At 45.2% G+C, this 18,044-nt stretch overlaps 1 protein-coding gene across 2 annotated transcripts; it reads right to left on the bottom strand.

The window, feature by feature from the left end:
• Nucleotides 1-2,723: 2,723 nt before the first annotated feature.
• Nucleotides 2,724-15,434, bottom strand: LOC133970951 (protein FAM83G-like). Of its 2 annotated transcripts, XR_009924345.1 has the most exons (6): nucleotides 14,417-15,434; nucleotides 13,273-13,440; nucleotides 9,994-10,118; nucleotides 6,160-8,716; nucleotides 5,859-5,948; nucleotides 4,179-4,300 (listed from the first exon to the last, which is right to left on the bottom strand). XR_009924345.1 is itself a non-coding variant. In XM_062408115.1 (5 exons), the coding sequence occupies exons 1-5, from the start codon at nucleotides 14,867-14,869 to the stop codon at nucleotides 3,875-3,877; spliced, it is 3,729 nt and encodes a 1,242-aa protein (XP_062264099.1). In that variant the 5' UTR covers nucleotides 14,870-15,431; the 3' UTR covers nucleotides 2,724-3,874. The 2 variants fall into 2 exon arrangements, 1 of the variants encoding a protein (XP_062264099.1); XM_062408115.1 differs by lacking the exon at nucleotides 5,859-5,948 and having other exon boundaries at nucleotides 2,724-4,300; nucleotides 14,417-15,431.
• Nucleotides 15,435-18,044: the final 2,610 nt, after the last annotated feature.

Here is an 18,044-nt window from a genome sequence, read left to right as displayed (position 1 = left end):
TAACCAATTTGACTGATTCATGGGTGGGAAGGTGCGGTACAGACCAAGAAAGAACCCATTAACCTTTGGAGCAGACTCGGTGAAGAGGGCGGATCCTGGAATTTTCACTTTCTTATTTTTACATAACGAGACAGGGCGTTAGCCTCGGTGGAGATGTGCGTGCTCTCCGAGTGCCCGGCTACTTACCGCTGCCAAGGAGGTTAGGTTTATTTGGAACCCATTGCATTTTGGTTTGGATCCGGATCAGGAGGTCGATCCAGGAATTTCTTTTCACTTTCAATACGAACTTACATTAAAACTCCCAGTTTTAATATTTTGCTCCTTAATCACAAGATTAATGGAATCTCCACCTCCCATAAAATAGCACTGAAACAAATGATCATACTTTAGAAAAGACATTAACAACTAAAGTTGGCACAAAGCTCCCCCCCGCAGATCCATACACATAATTCACTTGGGTGAGGTTCAGCTTTAGAATCATTTTATTACCTCTGCTAAGGAGGTCATGTTTTTGTCTGCGTTTCTTTGTTTTGTCTGTCTGTTAGGTATCTAGTTAGTTAGTTAGTTAGTTAGTTAGTTAGTTAGTTAGTTACTTAGTTAGCAAGATCACGCAAAGAAATACTGGAAGGTTCAACACAGAACTTGATGGAAGGATGCGAATAGGGGTCAGGGAAGAACATAATACCTTTTAACTGATATTAGTGAGTGAGTGTTGGGCCTTGGCTGAGGGTTACACTCCTCTGAATACCATATACTTGACTATCTGGGGGGAACTGTGTCCTCGCCGCACTCCGTCTCTACTCCCTCTCTAAGCCTACTGGACACTCTGTCAGCTGGTATTATAAACTGTGTGGCCTCCAGAGCACTTGAGAGAGGCTACGTGAGAGACTTGTGTTTGCGTGAGCTCTTTGCAGTCGGCACCTGAACGCACGCCGCCTCGTGCACTTTGTATCCCGAGGAAATCCGACAAGCTGCAGCCGGGTGATAAAACCATTGTACATCTCTACAGCTGTGCAACAGGACGAGCCCTGCAGTGTCTTGGTTTTCCAGTTTCAATGCCACTCAATGCCCCCCCTGAACACCTGACTATACCAGTTTGGTTTGAGCAATTTACTAAACCAATTTACTTTATTGGTATATCTGTGTGTGTATCTTTATGTGTACACGTCTTTGTAAGTTTATATTTACTGCAAAACTGACACAAAAGAAACATTTAACCTGGTAGTTTGTAACATTTTCAAAAAAATACAGCACCCAGATGTTTTAGGAAATTCCTTTCGCTGTTTTTTAAAAATTGAAACCTTTTTAGATTAAGACTTTTAGTAGAAACAAGTGGGAATACCAGAAATAAAGATAAACACTACCAAACCAATCGGCTATGATTACTCACTAAAAGTGTGAAACTAGCTCACAGGGACATATTGAGCCGACTCAGCGAGCTGGGCCACACTGTGTCTCCTCCCGTCTATCTCGGTCTCTCCATCTTTCTCTGCATCTCACTTCAGATAAGGAGGGATATGTCGTCTCTCTGATATTCCATCTCTCTGCATCTCAATCACTGCTCCCAACTCCCCCACATCCTCCCAGTGATATGAGTGTGTGTCTGACTCATTCTAAATCGGGACGTGTGACCCAGAAAACTACCCATAAAGCATATTTCATCTCTCGTGATATTTTGTTCGGAATACAGTTCTCCACAGCGTCCGACACTTTGGTTTGTCTTCTCGAGGAAAAGTCCACAAACTTCTATCAACCCGTCACTTCTTTAGTTATCATTTTATCGTTTTTCAGGGCTATTTTATTTCTCAGAAGCAGATATTATCCAGCATCGTTGCAGCATTTTAAGGTGTTAAACGATCTTGACTGGTTCGAATATGCAGAAGAAAGGAATTAGGAGTCTGGGAAAGTTGGTGTGTGTTGTCGTGTTTACACAACTTCCTTCCTGACAATCAAGATGTCTCTGTCCATTTTCTCTTCCTCTTCCCCTCCGCATCACGTGTCACTGATTTCACAGCCCCAGAATGAAAACTTAACCTTCAAATGTTCAAAGTTATATTTCTGTGAAGATTGATAATAAATCATTACACCTCTCCCTCACAGCTCAACCTGTTACTACAGGAGATTTAACGACTCACAACCGTGTCTGACGTAGATGGTATTTGCATTTGACTGGAGACTACAGATAGTCCCACATCTCGTCTTCTGCTTTGAGGTTTGCTGGACGTCAGGTAGAGAGATAGATTAGTGGAATGAATCAAAAGAGAAACAGAGAGAACATATTGCACCAGCAGCTGCAAGGACAGATTAACAGAATCGCTACAGTCAATGGCTAAGAAGAAAATACACAACTATTCAGCTAGTGCACAAATCGATCGTCTCTCTCCCATAACAACATCTCATGTTTTCTCACCCGATAGTTTAACTGTCTGACATGTTTTTTTGATTATTTGTTTCTTGTCCTCGGAGGAAACTCAAGGTTCTTTACAACAATCTGCAGGACGTCTGAACCTCCAGGGCACCAGCTCCGTCCGGTTCACTCTGACCCTGAAGTTTTGTTTTGGCCACAGACACTGAAACTTTGTCTTCCTGGCTAAAGAAGCATTTTGAATGTAAATGGGATTTTGTGTAAACAAAGAATAAATCAACCATCCGACTCCTTGAGTGTCTCGATGTACAGAACAAAATGGAAAAACTACAAACCAGCCTAAATAAAAGACGTCAAAGAAAATCAATAAGACAACGTTTTAGCATGGGCAGGTTTTAACCCTCAAATAAAGAATGTTAAACTTTTAACATACAGATGCACAGATTCGGTTTGTTATAATACAAATGTGGGTCATTCAGCATAGATAAACACAACTAACATGTTTTCTGTGTGTATTTTATGTGTTCACCTGCCATTTGAACATTTACTCATTTGTCTGCTTACACAGCGTAAGGATGGAGATACTCCTGCCTTTAACCACAAGCCCAGGTCATGACTGCCTCGCGTACCTCTTGTCCGTTTGGTGTGCCAACTTTAAATTTGGAAGTTCTACAGTCTTAGTTTTGTGGTGCGCCCTCTAGTGGAATACTCCAGGAACGCGTGCAGTAGACATCCTGTTGTCTACGTGAGTGTGTGGCTAAAAAAAAAAGTATCTCTCTCTCTCTCACAATATCACTTTGTACCTCAAAAGGTGCTGGTGATAGTGAACCCATTTGCAAAGCATGCATGCAGAAGATAATGAATGACTGGTGCAAAGAGAGATGTGCACAAAATTTCCCAGGGGCAGCCCGACGAAAGGGAAAAGGAGAGAGGGGGGAACCAAAAGTGCATTTTGCTGGTAAAAGGCTAACATCTTGTTGTTTGGAGTAAAGGTGCGTTCACACCGATCGGGACACACAATTCTGTGAAACCCTAAATGCACAATTGCACAACAGGATCATTTTAATTTATTGGGTTCATAAGGAACCAATAAATACTGTGAGTATTCATCTGTTGTCCTCCGACACAGCGTAACGCGTCCAATCCTGGTTTTACATATTGACTTTTTTTATGTAATCTCGACACGTGAAATATGTGCGTTGTGTTCAGTGTGAACGCAGCATCAGGATTCGATAGTCGGCCCAGATCTTACACATTGTCCCTTTAAAGTGTGTCCTCCATCAAACAAGCAGGACAAGAGCAGGTTAAACCCACAGGTCAGGGGTCAGAGTTCAGAGTTGAGTCAGTCAGTCAGTCAGCAGAACCCCAGAGCAAAGACATGATGCAGAGCCAAGTCGGCACAGGACAGAAAACTGTTCTTTTGGGCATTTCTTTCATTGTGTGTTTACTGAGTCAAGTCCTGAGTTTGTAAAGCTTTTTCTTGAAAATATGGGGGGGGGGATGCCCAGACTAGTAGGTGCTGTTACGGCTGCCGCTGCCTCCCCTGCCCTGTGCAGGCAGCTTGCTCATCTTGTCCTTCAGTCCCTTCAGGTTGTACAGCTTGCTTAAGGTGAGGGTAAACGGAGCACTTCCTTCCTCCTGCCTGTGCGCCCCCTGCACAGACTCCTCCTGGTTCTGATAGTGAGGACGGAGCTGGGACGAGTTGACACCAGGGGTCGGGGCTCTTGGGTTGGGATGCTGCCTCTGCAACTGTCCGCTCCTTGTCCTGCTCTCAGTCACTGGGGGCAGTCGAGGGAGGAGGGCCTGGCTCTCGCTGCTGGGAACCTCCACCTGCTTCCGCCCAGTCGCAGATCCCACAGCACCCACTGGTTGAGGAGGTGGTCTGGGTGGTTTGTGAGGAGAAGGACCCCCGTCCTGCTGCTGTCGTTTCAGAGTCTAGGAAAACAGCAGAGAAGAGGTATCAGAAGTTCCGTGAGACATAAAAGATTGGCTGAAAATGGAACACAAAACTGCAACTGTGGCTGCAACTGTGAGCTGAGTTTTATTATCGCTTCTTTTTAATGTAACATGACAGACCCGAGTCAAAACGTGCCAGCAGCACCTCACCGACTTCAAAAAGGTGTTGATTCAGGTCCGAGTGAGGGAGCTAGAGACCATCAGACTTTTGCACGTTCATAAATGTTGCATCAGAGCGAGCGTATGTGCGACTTCATTAAAAGTGTGTCACTTTAATTCACACACACACACACAGTCTTGAAGAAGTATCGTGTGTTTCAACTTAGTGACGCTCCGCTGGTGCATACTCAAAATACCCCCAAACACACACACACACACACAGACACACACACACACAGGAATGCTAAGATAGTATAATTGTTCTCATACATGATAGATCGATAGAGATTGAATGGGCGACAGACAGACAGACAGACAGATCTAATGGTTATATAGGTTCAACTGTAATCTGGTAATGTAAAGTGACGCCTCTGTGGCTCAAAAGTAATTCATATTTACTGACTTCATAATTAATTATGAATGATAAGATTTACATGTTAAATGAATAAAACCAGCTTGTCACTTATGATAAGCCCACTCTAATGGTTCATTTTAAATAAGTAAATAAAATAAGAATAAATGGTAATTTAGGGAAGATCCTTATTGGATTTCTTACCAAATGTAAAATGAGAATGTTGATACTACTCTCATGGGCTAGCTAGCGTAGCTTAGCTCCGTCACAAACAGGGTGAGACAGTTATCCTGACTCGGTCTGAAGGGAGCAGCCGATGTGGCAGTTGGGAGTCGACGCCATGCAAACAGCAAAGACTCCAGGAAGTTACTCCTCATACCAAAACAGGGCCTGGCACAACCAGCTTGTTGTTTCTACTCTTTAGATTTTCTGTACAGATAAAAACACACAAGATATAACATGTTGATCAGGGAGATGTAGATCGGGATGTTCCCCCTGGTTTCTTTATCCTCACCTGGCCTCACCCTTTAGAAGCACTATGGTACAGTCTATGTTCAGACCTTTTGAACACCAAGATGATTCAAGTCAAGTCCCACAACTACTCACCCTTCACCAGAATTGAAGATGTGATGGTGAAGTGTAGTAGAGAATAACCCTGGATTATCTATTATTATTATTATATCAGGTATCTATATTCTTCTCCTGAGTCAAGACAAGTGTACTGTGATAAAGTCTGTTATAAGTTTCATCTTTTTTTTTACTTATTTATAGTTTTCTTAGATGTAAATTTGATCGAAAATGTCTCACTATGTTCTACCCACATCAAAATAACAAAACCAAGCTCTTGGGTGTAGTTTTATTACAGCAGTGACATCACAAACAATACAAAAAAAACAACACAGTATATTAAAGTGCAAGTGGTATCAATGTCCTCATTTTAACCTTCTAACCTTTTCTCTAAAACTCTTTGTCCTTCGAAGTGTACTGTTGTGAGAAAACTGAAATCTGAAGTTTGTCAGAACTTACTTTTTATATTCAGGCCTCTTCATTTCCCCGACCGGCGAGGTGAAAACATCTTTGACACTTGATGCTTGATTAATAAATTGATGAAACAAACTGCAAAAGGTTTTTCAAAGAGACACCGACGGGTTGATATACCTTTGTGATGAAATATTGTTGTGATTGATTTTTTAAAAAAGTGGATCAATCGTGACCCGTGTCTGACCTTTATGTCCCCGATTGTGTTTGGAAAAGTTAAAAAGAACAAATGGTTGTGTCTTGATTAACAGAGAATTAATCTGGATGGAAACCTCTTTTGTTTTCATACCTTCTGTCTCTCAGTCTCTCTGGGTGACTGAGGCCTGTCTCTCCCGTCCTCCACCTGCTCCTCGCCTGGTCTCACTCCGTCCTTTGTCGTGTTATTGGTCGATTCCCCCGGAGCTCCTCCTTGGTTCATCACTCGTTTACTTTTAGCAGCTTGATGATGGTCGGCTCTTCCCTGGTCCCCTGGTTCTGTCGGCCTCTCTGTAACACTGAGTTTTATCATCTTTTCATCTTTGTCATTGTCGCCGCCATCCTCCGCCCAAGTCGTATTATTCACGTGCACCGGACCAGCAGCAGTGCACGTTGCAGCACTTGGGCCATTTGAGAGCGTGGAGCTACCGGGATCCCCTTGTAAACCGGCTCGGTCGAACACTGGGTCGTGCAGAGGAGAACTGCTACATTCGAAATACTCGTCCGATGTGGTGGAGAGATTGGAGTCGTCCCTCGGGGACATGTACCCGTCGGGCGTGGGGGTTTGAAAGTCTGGTGTGTACGCCCGTAGGTCTGGAGTGTGTGTTCGTGAGTCCGGGGTGGGGGTGCGGGGAAGAAATCTGTCCGGGGTCGGCGTGCGTACCTGAGGAATTATTGTCTGCAACTCTCGCTCAGCTGCCACGTGTGTGTTGGTGTGTGACCCTCCCTGTGCTTTAGGGGCCTGTGGGGATTCTTGGGCGGTAATACTGATGTGTGTGTTGTGTTTTGGTTTAATGTGTGTGTGTTGTGCTGCTGGGACACCCGGGCTACTACCTTGCTGACTGTCTTTGGGTACGTGTGCGTTAATCGCGGCAGATTCCGGCGCGTTCCCTTCACAGTATAATATTCTCTGGGGTTCATGTGCTCTTGCGAGGTATTTTCTGCCCTGCACCACATTTTCACCTTTGTCATTCGGCACTTCGGCAAAATCAGAGGTTTTCTCCGGGGCCTTGGTGTCTGTCTGTTCTGCGGCGGCACATTCACTCTCCTCCTTCTTGCTTCCACGGTTGTTCTGAGGCTGCAGGACGCTCTCCGGCGGCGTCTGCGCAACATTCGCAGGATTGGATTTCCTGGCCGGGGTCCCCGGTCTACTGACAACATTGATCTCTGGCAGCTCCTGGCCATCAGTGGTGTGACTGCTTTTAATAACCAGATGGACAGTGCGAGGTTTAGGGATGGGTGCAACCGGGGTCGATGGAGGGGGTGCAGAGGATGGAGGGAGGGGAGGCTGTAGAGTTGTAGGAGAAGAGATGGGAGGGGGAAGGGAGGGGGAGCCGCTGGGTGAGGGCACAGAAATACAAACACTGGCAGCTGTCCTTGTGTGAACTGCAGTAGAGGCCGTGTGGAGTGCTTTGGAGAGGGAGGTGGAGGTGACAGGCGGAGGATGCGGAGGAGAAGCAGAGGAGGTGGGAGTCTGGACGTTAGGTGTTTCTGAGGAGTTGTGTGGCTCCGTGTGGGAACCCGGCTGTAACACCTCTGTCTTTGTGTGTGTGTGTTGTTCAGAGTCACCCGACTCCAGGGTGTGTGTCCCCTGCACAGCTGCGCTCTGTTTGTTTAAACTCGTTTCTGCTCCTTGCTCAGCGGTGGATCCAGGGAGGGACTGCGGCTCGGGACTGCTGGTCGTTTTAGTTTGTGCGCTGTGTGAACTCCTGCCAGTGCTGGGAGTGGATGTGTTGCTACTGGATGCAGAAGGTGTGTGTGCACTGAGGTGAGGTGTAGTGTTGTGACCTGTACCTTGGTTGGTTGGTGTGTTTGAATGCAGTTCACTTCCTGGTTCGAGAGCCTGATTTGTGTCTTTGACAGGTTCGGACTTCAGCCCCGATGTGGGTGATTTCTCTTCAGGTGCTTCTCCTTCGGTGGTGATGTCATCAGGAGCCGCACTCGGTTGTGTTGCCTGATAACCGTCCACCACAGACTCTTCAGCGTTTACTTTATTTTGTGTCGCCTGGCGTTTGTTCGTCTCCTCTTGATTGGGAGTTGACTGTCTGCGCTGGGCCACCTCAGGCAGGATTTCCTTGGGCATGCTGAAGGGACTGCTGAACCTGACTGCTTGGCTTGTTTCAAACCTCTCGGTTCGCTGCAGATGGACCTGAATTGGTTTCCTGCTATCCCGGATGTTAATGAATCCAATCACATCACTGGGGGGGTCCGGCTCTGGCCAGGTCGGTATATATGAGATCAAGTTCGCCTTCTCCAAATGGGAAAGTCCAGGATGGAGGGGGGGCTCCTCCTGTGGAGCATCTTTACCGCTCTTCTTCTGCCCCCTCTTCTTACTTCCTGGGACTTCAGGGTTCTCAGATTTTGGGGGCTCTTTCGGAACAGAGGGCGGGTGCATACTGGGGTTCCCGGCCATAAGCACGGCGTATTTAGGGTTGTACATTTTCCTTACATCCGCAGCAGACGGAGGGGCGACGGGGGCCGGCTCCCGGACGGGCTCGGGCTCCTGTTCGGGGTCAGTGGCAACCTGCCGGAGGTCAACTGAGCTGGAGGTCACGTAGAGGAAGCGGAACAGCGTGTCGAAGGAGTCCACCGCCTGGCCTGTTACCACCGTGACCAGGTTTCTGTCCAGCCGTGAGGACATCCAGGTGAAACTACAGGACAGGAAAATAAACAAAGATAGATAGATTACTTTATTCATCCCCGAGGGGAAATTAAGTCGTCATAGCAGCCGGTATATTTGAATACAATAAAATACAATACAATAGAATAAAATAAAAAAATAATAATATTGAGGTAGGTATAAAGAATAAAAACAGTAACACAAGATAAATAGGTAGATAAGGTGCAGTGGCAAGATGATGGTTATAGTACTGATGATATGATGGTAATTTTATTGTTAGACAGTATATAAAAATAGCACAGTATATATAGTATATAATATAATATAACATAATATATATTTATATATGATAGTAATTATACCAATATAATAGCAGTATATAGTAGTAATGGCAGCAACAGTATATATAATAATAATAGTAATAAATATAATAATAATAATAACATGTACACATGTATAAATGTGTATATAGACTTATTTATACAAAGAATATACAAAGAGTATGATATAATATGATATGATATCTAGTAGAGGTATAAATATAAGAATATGACTATACAATAGATAATATAATACACTATGAGTGTAAGAATATGTAGACAGAGTGTGCAAAAGACAATGTTATTGTATAAAATAATGAATAATATCAATATGGTTTATATTAACACATTTCACATATGATGTGAAGAAAGTGTTCCAGTATATGGAGCGGAATGTTGTACAGGTACAAATGACTCTTCACTGACGTTACACCGAGGCAGAGCAAACAGCAGTAACACAAGTCGGCTGATGGTATTCTGATTGGAATGCAGCAGGTGCCGAGCGACACATTTCCTGTTGTTGTAGACCTGTCAAGCAATTACTGTGCAATTAAAGTGTCAGAGATGCAGAGGTCAGACATCACTGACGTATAGACAAGATGACTTCATGTTTCAGGATTTTCAGAAATGTTTATTCGTCCCTTCATTTTCTGCTTCCTGAGACTGAGGGACTTTACATGTATATGTGTGATGCGGATGTTCACGGCCTTTATCTAACCAGGAGTACAGAGTCTAATCTAAACTCCAGTGTAGATGCATTTATTTCTCTTGTGCACGGGATACATTTACAACCAGTTGATCTCGTTTGCAGTGAGCGCTACAGAAGATTAAGAGACACTGCAATCTTTATTCATATCTGTTCACTTCACTCTCACAGACGAAAGGCAGGTGGAGCACACAGGGATAATCTTTCATTCCCCCATTGTCTTTAATACGTTATATCCTCCCTTACACTCGTCACACAAACACACACATGAAGGACACTGACCTGTACGACCCCGACACGGCTTTGTCTCCATCGATGAACATAAATCTGTGTCCCAGCTGCCCTTTGACCCTAGAGCATGACCGAGTGCAGAACTCTGATCCTTCTGAGCAGCGAACACGAAGGTGCTGTAACACAAACACACACACACATAAAGCGTATATTTGTCTAGGACCTGCAAAAGATTACACAACATTAACAGCAATTAACACACAATCACGACAAATATTCACAACATCTAGTTTCAAGCAGGAAAGGAACTAAAATGACTTCTTATCTGGTGACCTTATTTTTTTGAATATTTATAAACAAATGGTCATGGTTTATACAAATAAAAACACTTTCTGACCCACATGGATTGGTGCTCGGTCCAATGTTTATGACCTATGGTTGCATTGGAAAGCAAAATAGAAACTGAACTGTTTAAAAATGTGGGCTGCTTCCATAAACATCAGTTAACTTTAATCGAGGGATGATATGATGTCAAGTATTTGCTCACTAAGCCTGTGCACACTGTTCCTTTTCATGTGTGCAGAGCCTTTGTATTTGTGTGTGTGTGTGCGCGTTGATGTGTGCACGTGTTTGTCTATTTGCTTTTCTGCGTTGTGTACTCAGATAAACTTCACAAGAAATATCTTCAATGAGTGGCAGTGGTAACATTTAACTAACACTCATGATAACAACCGGGTGGTATAATGTTGTAGTTGTAAAAACAAGATTTCAGATAAGGGACTGTTGGCAGACACTGATGAGGACGTTTGTGTTGGTCCAGAGAATATGTCCCAGTTTAGAGACTCCTTCACATGCATGACAAATACACAGCCTCCTTTTCCAGATGTCCTGAGGAAATGACTAGTCACTGTGGCCTCCGGTTTCCCATAAAGATACAGTGATCCTCATGGGTATAAACTGGGAATATAATGTGGTCAGATCCGGTTTTCAAAACTTTTGGTAACTTACGACTATACTACAAGGTGTAAATAATAGAATCCCAGTAAACCCCACTGTGTTCTGCTCTGGTTCTGAACTGTTTGAGTCTCTTTCAATAGTGAGACTAGGAGATTTGAACTCAATGAACCGCCCTACGGCCACGCCAACCATTATTTTGGCTGTTGTAAGTTTACACATTGACCGGCACATTTTGACAGAGGCGTAGGTTCAGACTTCTTCTTTGAAGTCACAGCTTCTCGTGCGAGGAGCCTCAGAGGCGCTCTGAGGATTCATGTCAGCAATTGTCTTGATTCAGCATTTTAGTAATTGTATGGCAAGGTGCCCCTCCCGGAACTACTTTTCTCCCTCCTCTCCCACCCTTTGCTTTCTCTTTCCCTCGGTGCATTCCTTTGGTGATTAGATAAAATCAGCAAATTGCTTTACTGGGTGTGTCCCTGCAGCTCTGAGCTGTCAATGAAGATCACTTACACAGTCATGCAAAGAATCTAGTCTGTGAAGAGACAACCAGAGCAAACAGCAGAGAACAGCAACCCGGCCGAATGAGACATTACCCGTTTAGTGAAAGTACTTAAACTAAGCTGTTAGCACACATCAGGTTGAAAGGTCACCGGAACAGAGGTGTAAAATACCAAGGAACCTCGTTGCTCTGATGGAATCTGGCACGTCTTTGTTGGTGTAGACTTATCTGCGCCTCCTCCCATCTAATCTATGAACTCCTCCACCTGCTCCTCCTGTTTGCCACTTACGGTAAAAAAAAGTCAGGCTGTTCTCAAGCTGTCACACCTGTCCTCTCCACCCTGCAGCTCAGCCTCAGCTCACAGGCAGACCTGTTACTTTAGGGAGTTTTGCGGCAGCTGTGCCCCGGGCGGTTGGCTTTTCCGGGAAACCACGTACTTCCCTCAATGATAAGCGGTGTCAAATATCAGGAACCTATGTCCATGAGTACCATGAATAACCTAAATTGTTAAATACACATTATCAGCAGAGTGGGTCCCTGCAGTGTTTTAAAGGACAGACCCCAGGCACACATACAGGATGTGACCAGGATATGAATTATGCTCCCGGTTTATCAGCAGTCAAACTCCTCACTGCGCTCCATTAATCCACTCAATCGATTTATTAATATGCAGCTTTGTGATGGGGGGGGGGGGGGGGGGGGGGGGGAGTGAGCACCAACAAACAAAGTTCAGCCGGCTGTTGCCATTATTGATGTGCAGTTCATATGCGATGTGAGCAGATTAAGAACAATCCCCCTTTGCATGCGCTTCTGCAGAATCTCTCAGGTACAGTATGACGAGGCACATGTGCTGGTTGAAAAGTGCATGTTCACTGAAAACTGCTCAAACCTTCATGGAAAAACAGAGCCATGACATTCGACATAGGAAAACCAATATGAATATGTGACAAATTTTCTTAATATCGAACAATTCTGCTATTTAAAATCGGACTACTTTATTTTACGGCCCCTTCAGGCTACATGTGAACTGCACAGCTGTATTATCATGTGTGGGTTTGAAAACAGATGTTATTCAATGACAAAAAAAACTTGCTATGGAGGAAAATGGATCTGAGAATGTCACCTTCATTCACTTCACGTCATGTGTTAACTCTCATATACCACATAAGCATGTTTCAGTTTATTAAACACAAACTTCCACAGGGGACTTTGGTATTTCCTGTTGTTTGCCTTATAGCCCAGATCCAGATGGTACTGAATGTCCGTTAGGCTCTGACTGCCTTTGTGTTTCCTTTTAAAGAGCTTTCGTGTTTGTGTGTTACATTATCTACATAATCTTTAAATATGTGAGTCTGTCACACGTGTGTTTGTGCATGTGCAGATAATCTGGTTTATATGCATCTCCCATGTTCTCCTAAATACAGGGTTTAGCATCTTCAGGGTCTCACGGCTGCCAAACACGGATGTAAAGCAGCGTATGATCAAGACCACTTTGAATAGAGCGTTGTTTAAATTGTCTCCCTGGAGAAAGAAGGAGAACTCATCAACAGTGAGGCAGGAAGATGAAAAGCCTGAAATGCACCGACCCCATAGAGGGAAACCATTTTACCTTCCATCTGCTGTTCTTGGCTACGAACACCTCAGCAGAGTCGTTTGCCTGAAGAACATTGTTGGCTTTGCACCAGATGTGAATTGTTTCTTAAGAATTGTGTTTAACAGTCAACACTGTTTTATCTGCACATGTCACAACTTGCTTTTCCCTGGGAGGGTTCGCTGATCGTTGTTTGAACGCTCCTGAGAGAGGAATCAAAATGTGGATCGCCAAAGGTGGATTGTGTCTTTTCTTTTTTTTCATGGTAGCAGTAGCAGCTCACCTTGAGGTGGCCCGCGTGCATGTTGGCCCTCTGACACATGGACAGGAAATGAGGTAGATTTGTGCGCTCCAACAGGATGTAGACAGAAACCTTCCTCTTGAAACCAGCGTCAAGCAAATCTCTGAAGATGTCCACGTCAGTGAAGACATCCATGACCACTGCGATCACCTGGAGAACACACAGTACAGTTCATATGTGTTGTATATGTACGTTTGAACACACAGCTTCCTCATCACTGCTCAGCAGGAAGTTTCTTACTATACTTGTACATTCAAAGGTTGTATAATAGTTTCCTCTTCTTCCAAAAAGAGCACATTGTAGTTGTTCCACCGGTTTGAGATGTTACGAGTGTTTCCCAAGTTCTCATATGATTTGTTCTTCTGTCTGAAGCTCGCCAGGGAAACCACACACACACCTGAGAGAACAGGTGCTAAGGAATAAAACTTGCACCTTCCGATGAGTCAGTCGCACTTACGCACATGCAACCTTCCTGGAAGAAATGCAGACATCCAGCAAATAGTGCTGCTGTGCTGCCGGTTGGAGGTGACGTGCGACACGTCTGATAAAGCAAGTTGCACTTTACTCTAGATGGTCCCATGTGGTTGGCTCTGTGTACTCTGACCTCTTACTCACACAGAGCCAAGGATGATCACGGGGGAACACCACAGTTCATATTTTGAATGGGTACAGCTGATAAATTCCACAGCCATGACCCCGTTAAAAGGAACTCGAGCAAAGAGTGGCATTTACTGACAGTATCTTTGGTTTTGATGCAAGGCATGAGAATCAAAGAGCGTGGGGTCGATTCAGCGGAGATGCAGGGGAGCAGAATATTTATAAGGACTCTGTATATGTCTAAAACAAGCAGAGACAGCTAAAGAGATGAATATGTCATAACATGTCCTAAAACAACCTACACTGATGATGTATGTGCTTTAATGGGTTATACTAGAAGTAAAGTGAGTGTGTATATGTAGAGTTATATATCTTAATTCGTACATCTATGATCTCATACTTTGTATAGGTTTGATCTATCCATTTATCTATCTATCTATCACCTATCTATACCCATGTCTATGTCTATCTATAAAACAGCACTCAGGTGAGTCCAGGTGTATCCAGGTGTGCACCCCCCCTCACGTACCTTCTGCGCCTGCGCAATCATCTTCCTCACGACCTCTTTGATGTGCGTCTGACCATCCATGGGTGGCTGCGCGTACACGGTGGCGCGCGTCACCCCCCGGTACGAGGCGCAGTCGGGCCAGCCCAGGTCCATCTGCGGCACGGACGTGTCCGACAGCTCGGGCCAGTACTGCAGCGACAGCGGGGGCTCGCCGTCCTCCGGGTCCCCCAGGAACAGCTCCATGCCCGGGTCGTAGGGCTCCACCGCCGCGGCCAGAGCCTCGATCTCCGACTCCGAGAGGAAGCCCCGCAAGCCGCGGTCCTGCTGGAGCTTGACCAGCGCCTCGCGGCCATCCCGCAGCAGAGCCTCGAGCGCGAGCCGCTGGTCCTCGCAGTACAGGAAGCCCACCTTGGACTCGTGCGTGCGCAGGTTCACGTGGTTGTCGTCCAGACACTGGAGCTGGGACAGAGCCATGACCAGAACCAGAAGTTCCCAGAGAACCACAACTCTCCAGGAGAAACACAACTCTCCAGGAGAACCAGCACACTTCACAGTAACGCACTTCAGGAAGTTCTCCACCCTCCGGGGGGAAGGAGCCGCCGCCTCGAGTCGTAGCAGCCGGGCAGCAGGTCTCCAGACACCGACAACAACTTCATGAGGTCCGCTGCTCCTCTCGTGACCCGCCGCGCTCCATTAACACTCAGACATTACGGAGTGAAGCTCCCGAGACACACACACTCCCACGCGCATCCCGCCGGCGGCACCGCCCGACAGGTGTGACCCTGTCAGGCAAAACACACCCACCCTCGCTTAGCAGAAACATGCACACCTCTGTCACGTGACATGTAGGGCTCTCCAACAACTTTGTGTGTGTGTGTGTGTGTGTGTGTGTGTGTGTGTGTGTGTGTGTGTGTGTGTGTGTGTGTGTGTGTGTGTGTGTGTGTGTGTGTGTGTGTGTGTGTGTGTGTGTGTGTGTGTGTGTGTGTGTGTGTGTGTGTGTGTGTGTGTGTGTGTGTGTGTTTTAGGGTAAGGGTTAGTTTTGGTTTAGGTTGAAGTTAGGGTAAGGGTTAGATTTGAGTTAAGTTTATGGTTTAGGTAAGGATTAAGTTGGGTTTAGGTTATAGTTTGGTAAAGGGGTAGGTTGGGGTTGTGTGTGTGTGTGTGTGTGTCTGTGTGTTGCCTGGACTAACACCTGGAACTACACGTGGTATCAGAGTGTGTCTGTAGAAATGAAGCCGTCTGCATTAAGGCTTCAACCTGTCAGGTCCCTATGTTCTCAAGTGAAAACCATCAGCGTATCACACACAACCTGCTTGGGGCTGTTCTACCTGTTCCGTCTTGTCTCCTCACTCCCCTGTCACGATGGGTGGAGAGTGTTTAGAGAAAAAGATCAAAACTGAACCACATAATTACTTTTAAAGAAAGATGGGGAGATTAGGTCGAGATCAATCTTGTCAAAAAACATTAACTGGAGGGGACAGACCACACGTTTGAGATATTAAAAATAGCTATACAAGAAAGTTCAGTATCTATTTCATGTCTTGGACAACAATCCCCACTCACATGTGAATACTACACCAACACCTTTAGTTTTGGTTTCACCGCACATTAGTTAAGTTCCACTAAATTACACGCCTCGATGACAATAACAAGCGAACATCAGTCCTATGTTTGCTACAGTGAAAGGGAAACAAGTCTTCACAAGGACAGCGGCCGACTCAAACACGTAGCCTCCAGGTTTTTTTAGGGTACTTATACATCTTTCATGTTGGAATAACTTTAAATAACCTAACCGCACTTGATTAACAGTCACATAGGGCAAGATCTCTGTGGCTGTGCACGATGTATTGGCACATGTCGTTATCTGCTCCGGATTACTCTGAAGGTTGTTACTTTGCCGTGGGGGAGTACTATAGCATGCTGGGAGGTACTCATCAGTGAGTATGTGTACATGCATTATTCATTTACTGTGGTTAGCAGGGTTATGTTGTCGCCCTCAGGCCAACAGGAAGAAGAAAAATAATGTTCATCACATGCATGATAGCTTTGATGGAAGGTTAATGTCGGTGCACGAGTCTCAGGTTTCCTGTTTCATACCGTGTTCAAGGAACAGGACAATATGCAAACCGGATTGGAATCAAATGATTAAAATGCAAATCTCTTATATAGTGTTCGGAAATGTGAACGCTTCCATCGGTTCTTGTTGTAGTTACGTTTTCACCTGTGTTTAGTTTGTTTGTTTGTTTATTTGTTAGCATGATTATGTAGAATACACGAAACTAACTTCCATTATAGACTGAAGATTTAGCCAAACAGCTTAGCCAAATCCTCTTGAACTCCCCCTGGTGGCTGGCTGCAGTGTAGGTCTAATTGTGCCTGCCTCCTCCTTGTTGGTGCACGGGACATCTATATATACTGTACACCAAACTTGGAGTCACAATGGTGTCCGAGAAAAACGTATAACTATGGATTCAGGGTGTTGAGTGATCAAATACCTTCAAGTGCAAGTTACTGGTGCATTCAGGTGCATTGGATGGATATGGATCTAGATATCATTGCTCTCTCTGGTGCCTAAACCAGTTCAGACCAGTTCAAACCATTAAAGATGTAATGTCTCCTGTCATGTAATGCTCCTCTACAGACCTGCAGGTTGTGGAGGCTGTGCAGCTTTATCCCCTTTAGGGCAGAACAACCTGAGGAAACCTGAAGTATTTCCAAAATTCAGTCTCTGACTGGCACTGCACATCCCACGCAGGCCGTATCTTGCTCACCCCCCCCCCCCCCCCCCCCGATGTGCGGTTTACCTTTTTTGATTTATTGACTTGCAGGCTGCCAGGAGATGGATAATAATGGGATAAATGGTTCTGCTGGTTTAATGGGTGTTGGACTGGTTTCCAGACTGGTTGGAGCTATTCCTCCTTTTCACTGGAGGGCTTAAACAGTCAAAGAATATCAGCCTGTCGATATCATGTCACAGCTCACATCCCCTCCCTCGCTGTTGCTCTCTTGTTGACACGTTGCTTCCCTCGCCCTTTCCACCCTTCATCAGTGTTCTGCCTTTTCTCATTTCTCTTTCTCCTCATTTCGCTGCTGTCTCAAAACTGCACTTCAGGTTTCTTCCTCTCGGCCTCTGTCTGTCTCCCTCTCCTGCTCTCGCCTGATTCCTTTTAAGCATTATTTGCTTTGTGACTGTGTCTCAGTGACATTTAAGTCGTCTCACTTCTAATGTATGACACAAATATGTTATCGGGCCAGTCTGTCAGGCGCACGCTTCAAAGTGACTCTGCAGTTTTAAAAAGAACAGAAAAACAGCCGTGCTATTTGTGGTGACACCTTTCCTCTTCTCCCCTGGCCGATGACGCTGCTTTATTGACTGGCAGTGCAGACAAGCCAAAGGTGACTCTGTCAGGAGGAAAGAAAAACGTGGTTTGTTTGAAGAAAAGAAAAAGCACACAAGAGGAGACAAAGGAGCGAGAGAAAAATGTAAACAGAATGTAAACCGGCTTCATTTCAAACATGACGTCCTGGTGAGAGAAGCAGCGCTGCATTCCTCGCATAGCAGCAGTCTGGTGTCAAGACAAGGCGCTAACGTCCATAATGAAATACATTGAGGGGGGTGTCATCAGTTGAAGTGCTGTTCAGCCTCACA

Source organism: Platichthys flesus, chromosome 16, assembly GCF_949316205.1.
Source record: "Platichthys flesus chromosome 16, fPlaFle2.1, whole genome shotgun sequence".
NCBI classification, from domain to species: Eukaryota; Metazoa; Chordata; class Actinopteri; order Pleuronectiformes; family Pleuronectidae; genus Platichthys; species Platichthys flesus.
The sequence above is the reverse complement of the archived record's forward strand: the minus strand, read 5'-3'. Positions and strand labels throughout refer to the sequence as shown.

What these genes read in the sequence shown, in the direction of transcription:
- LOC133970951 (XM_062408115.1), bottom strand. Translation starts at nt 14,869, where the DNA reads ATGGCTCTGTCCCAGCTCCAGTGTCTGGACGACAACCACGTGAACCTG. An exon ending in TGATTGCGCAGGCGCAGAAG is followed by an intron (nt 13,441 to 14,416) that starts GTACGTGAGGGG and finishes TGTGTTCTCCAG; the next exon opens with GTGATCGCAGTGGTCATGGA. An exon ending in TGCACGCGGGCCACCTCAAG is followed by an intron (nt 10,119 to 13,272) that starts GTGAGCTGCTAC and finishes TTTGTGTTACAG; the next exon opens with CACCTTCGTGTTCGCTGCTC.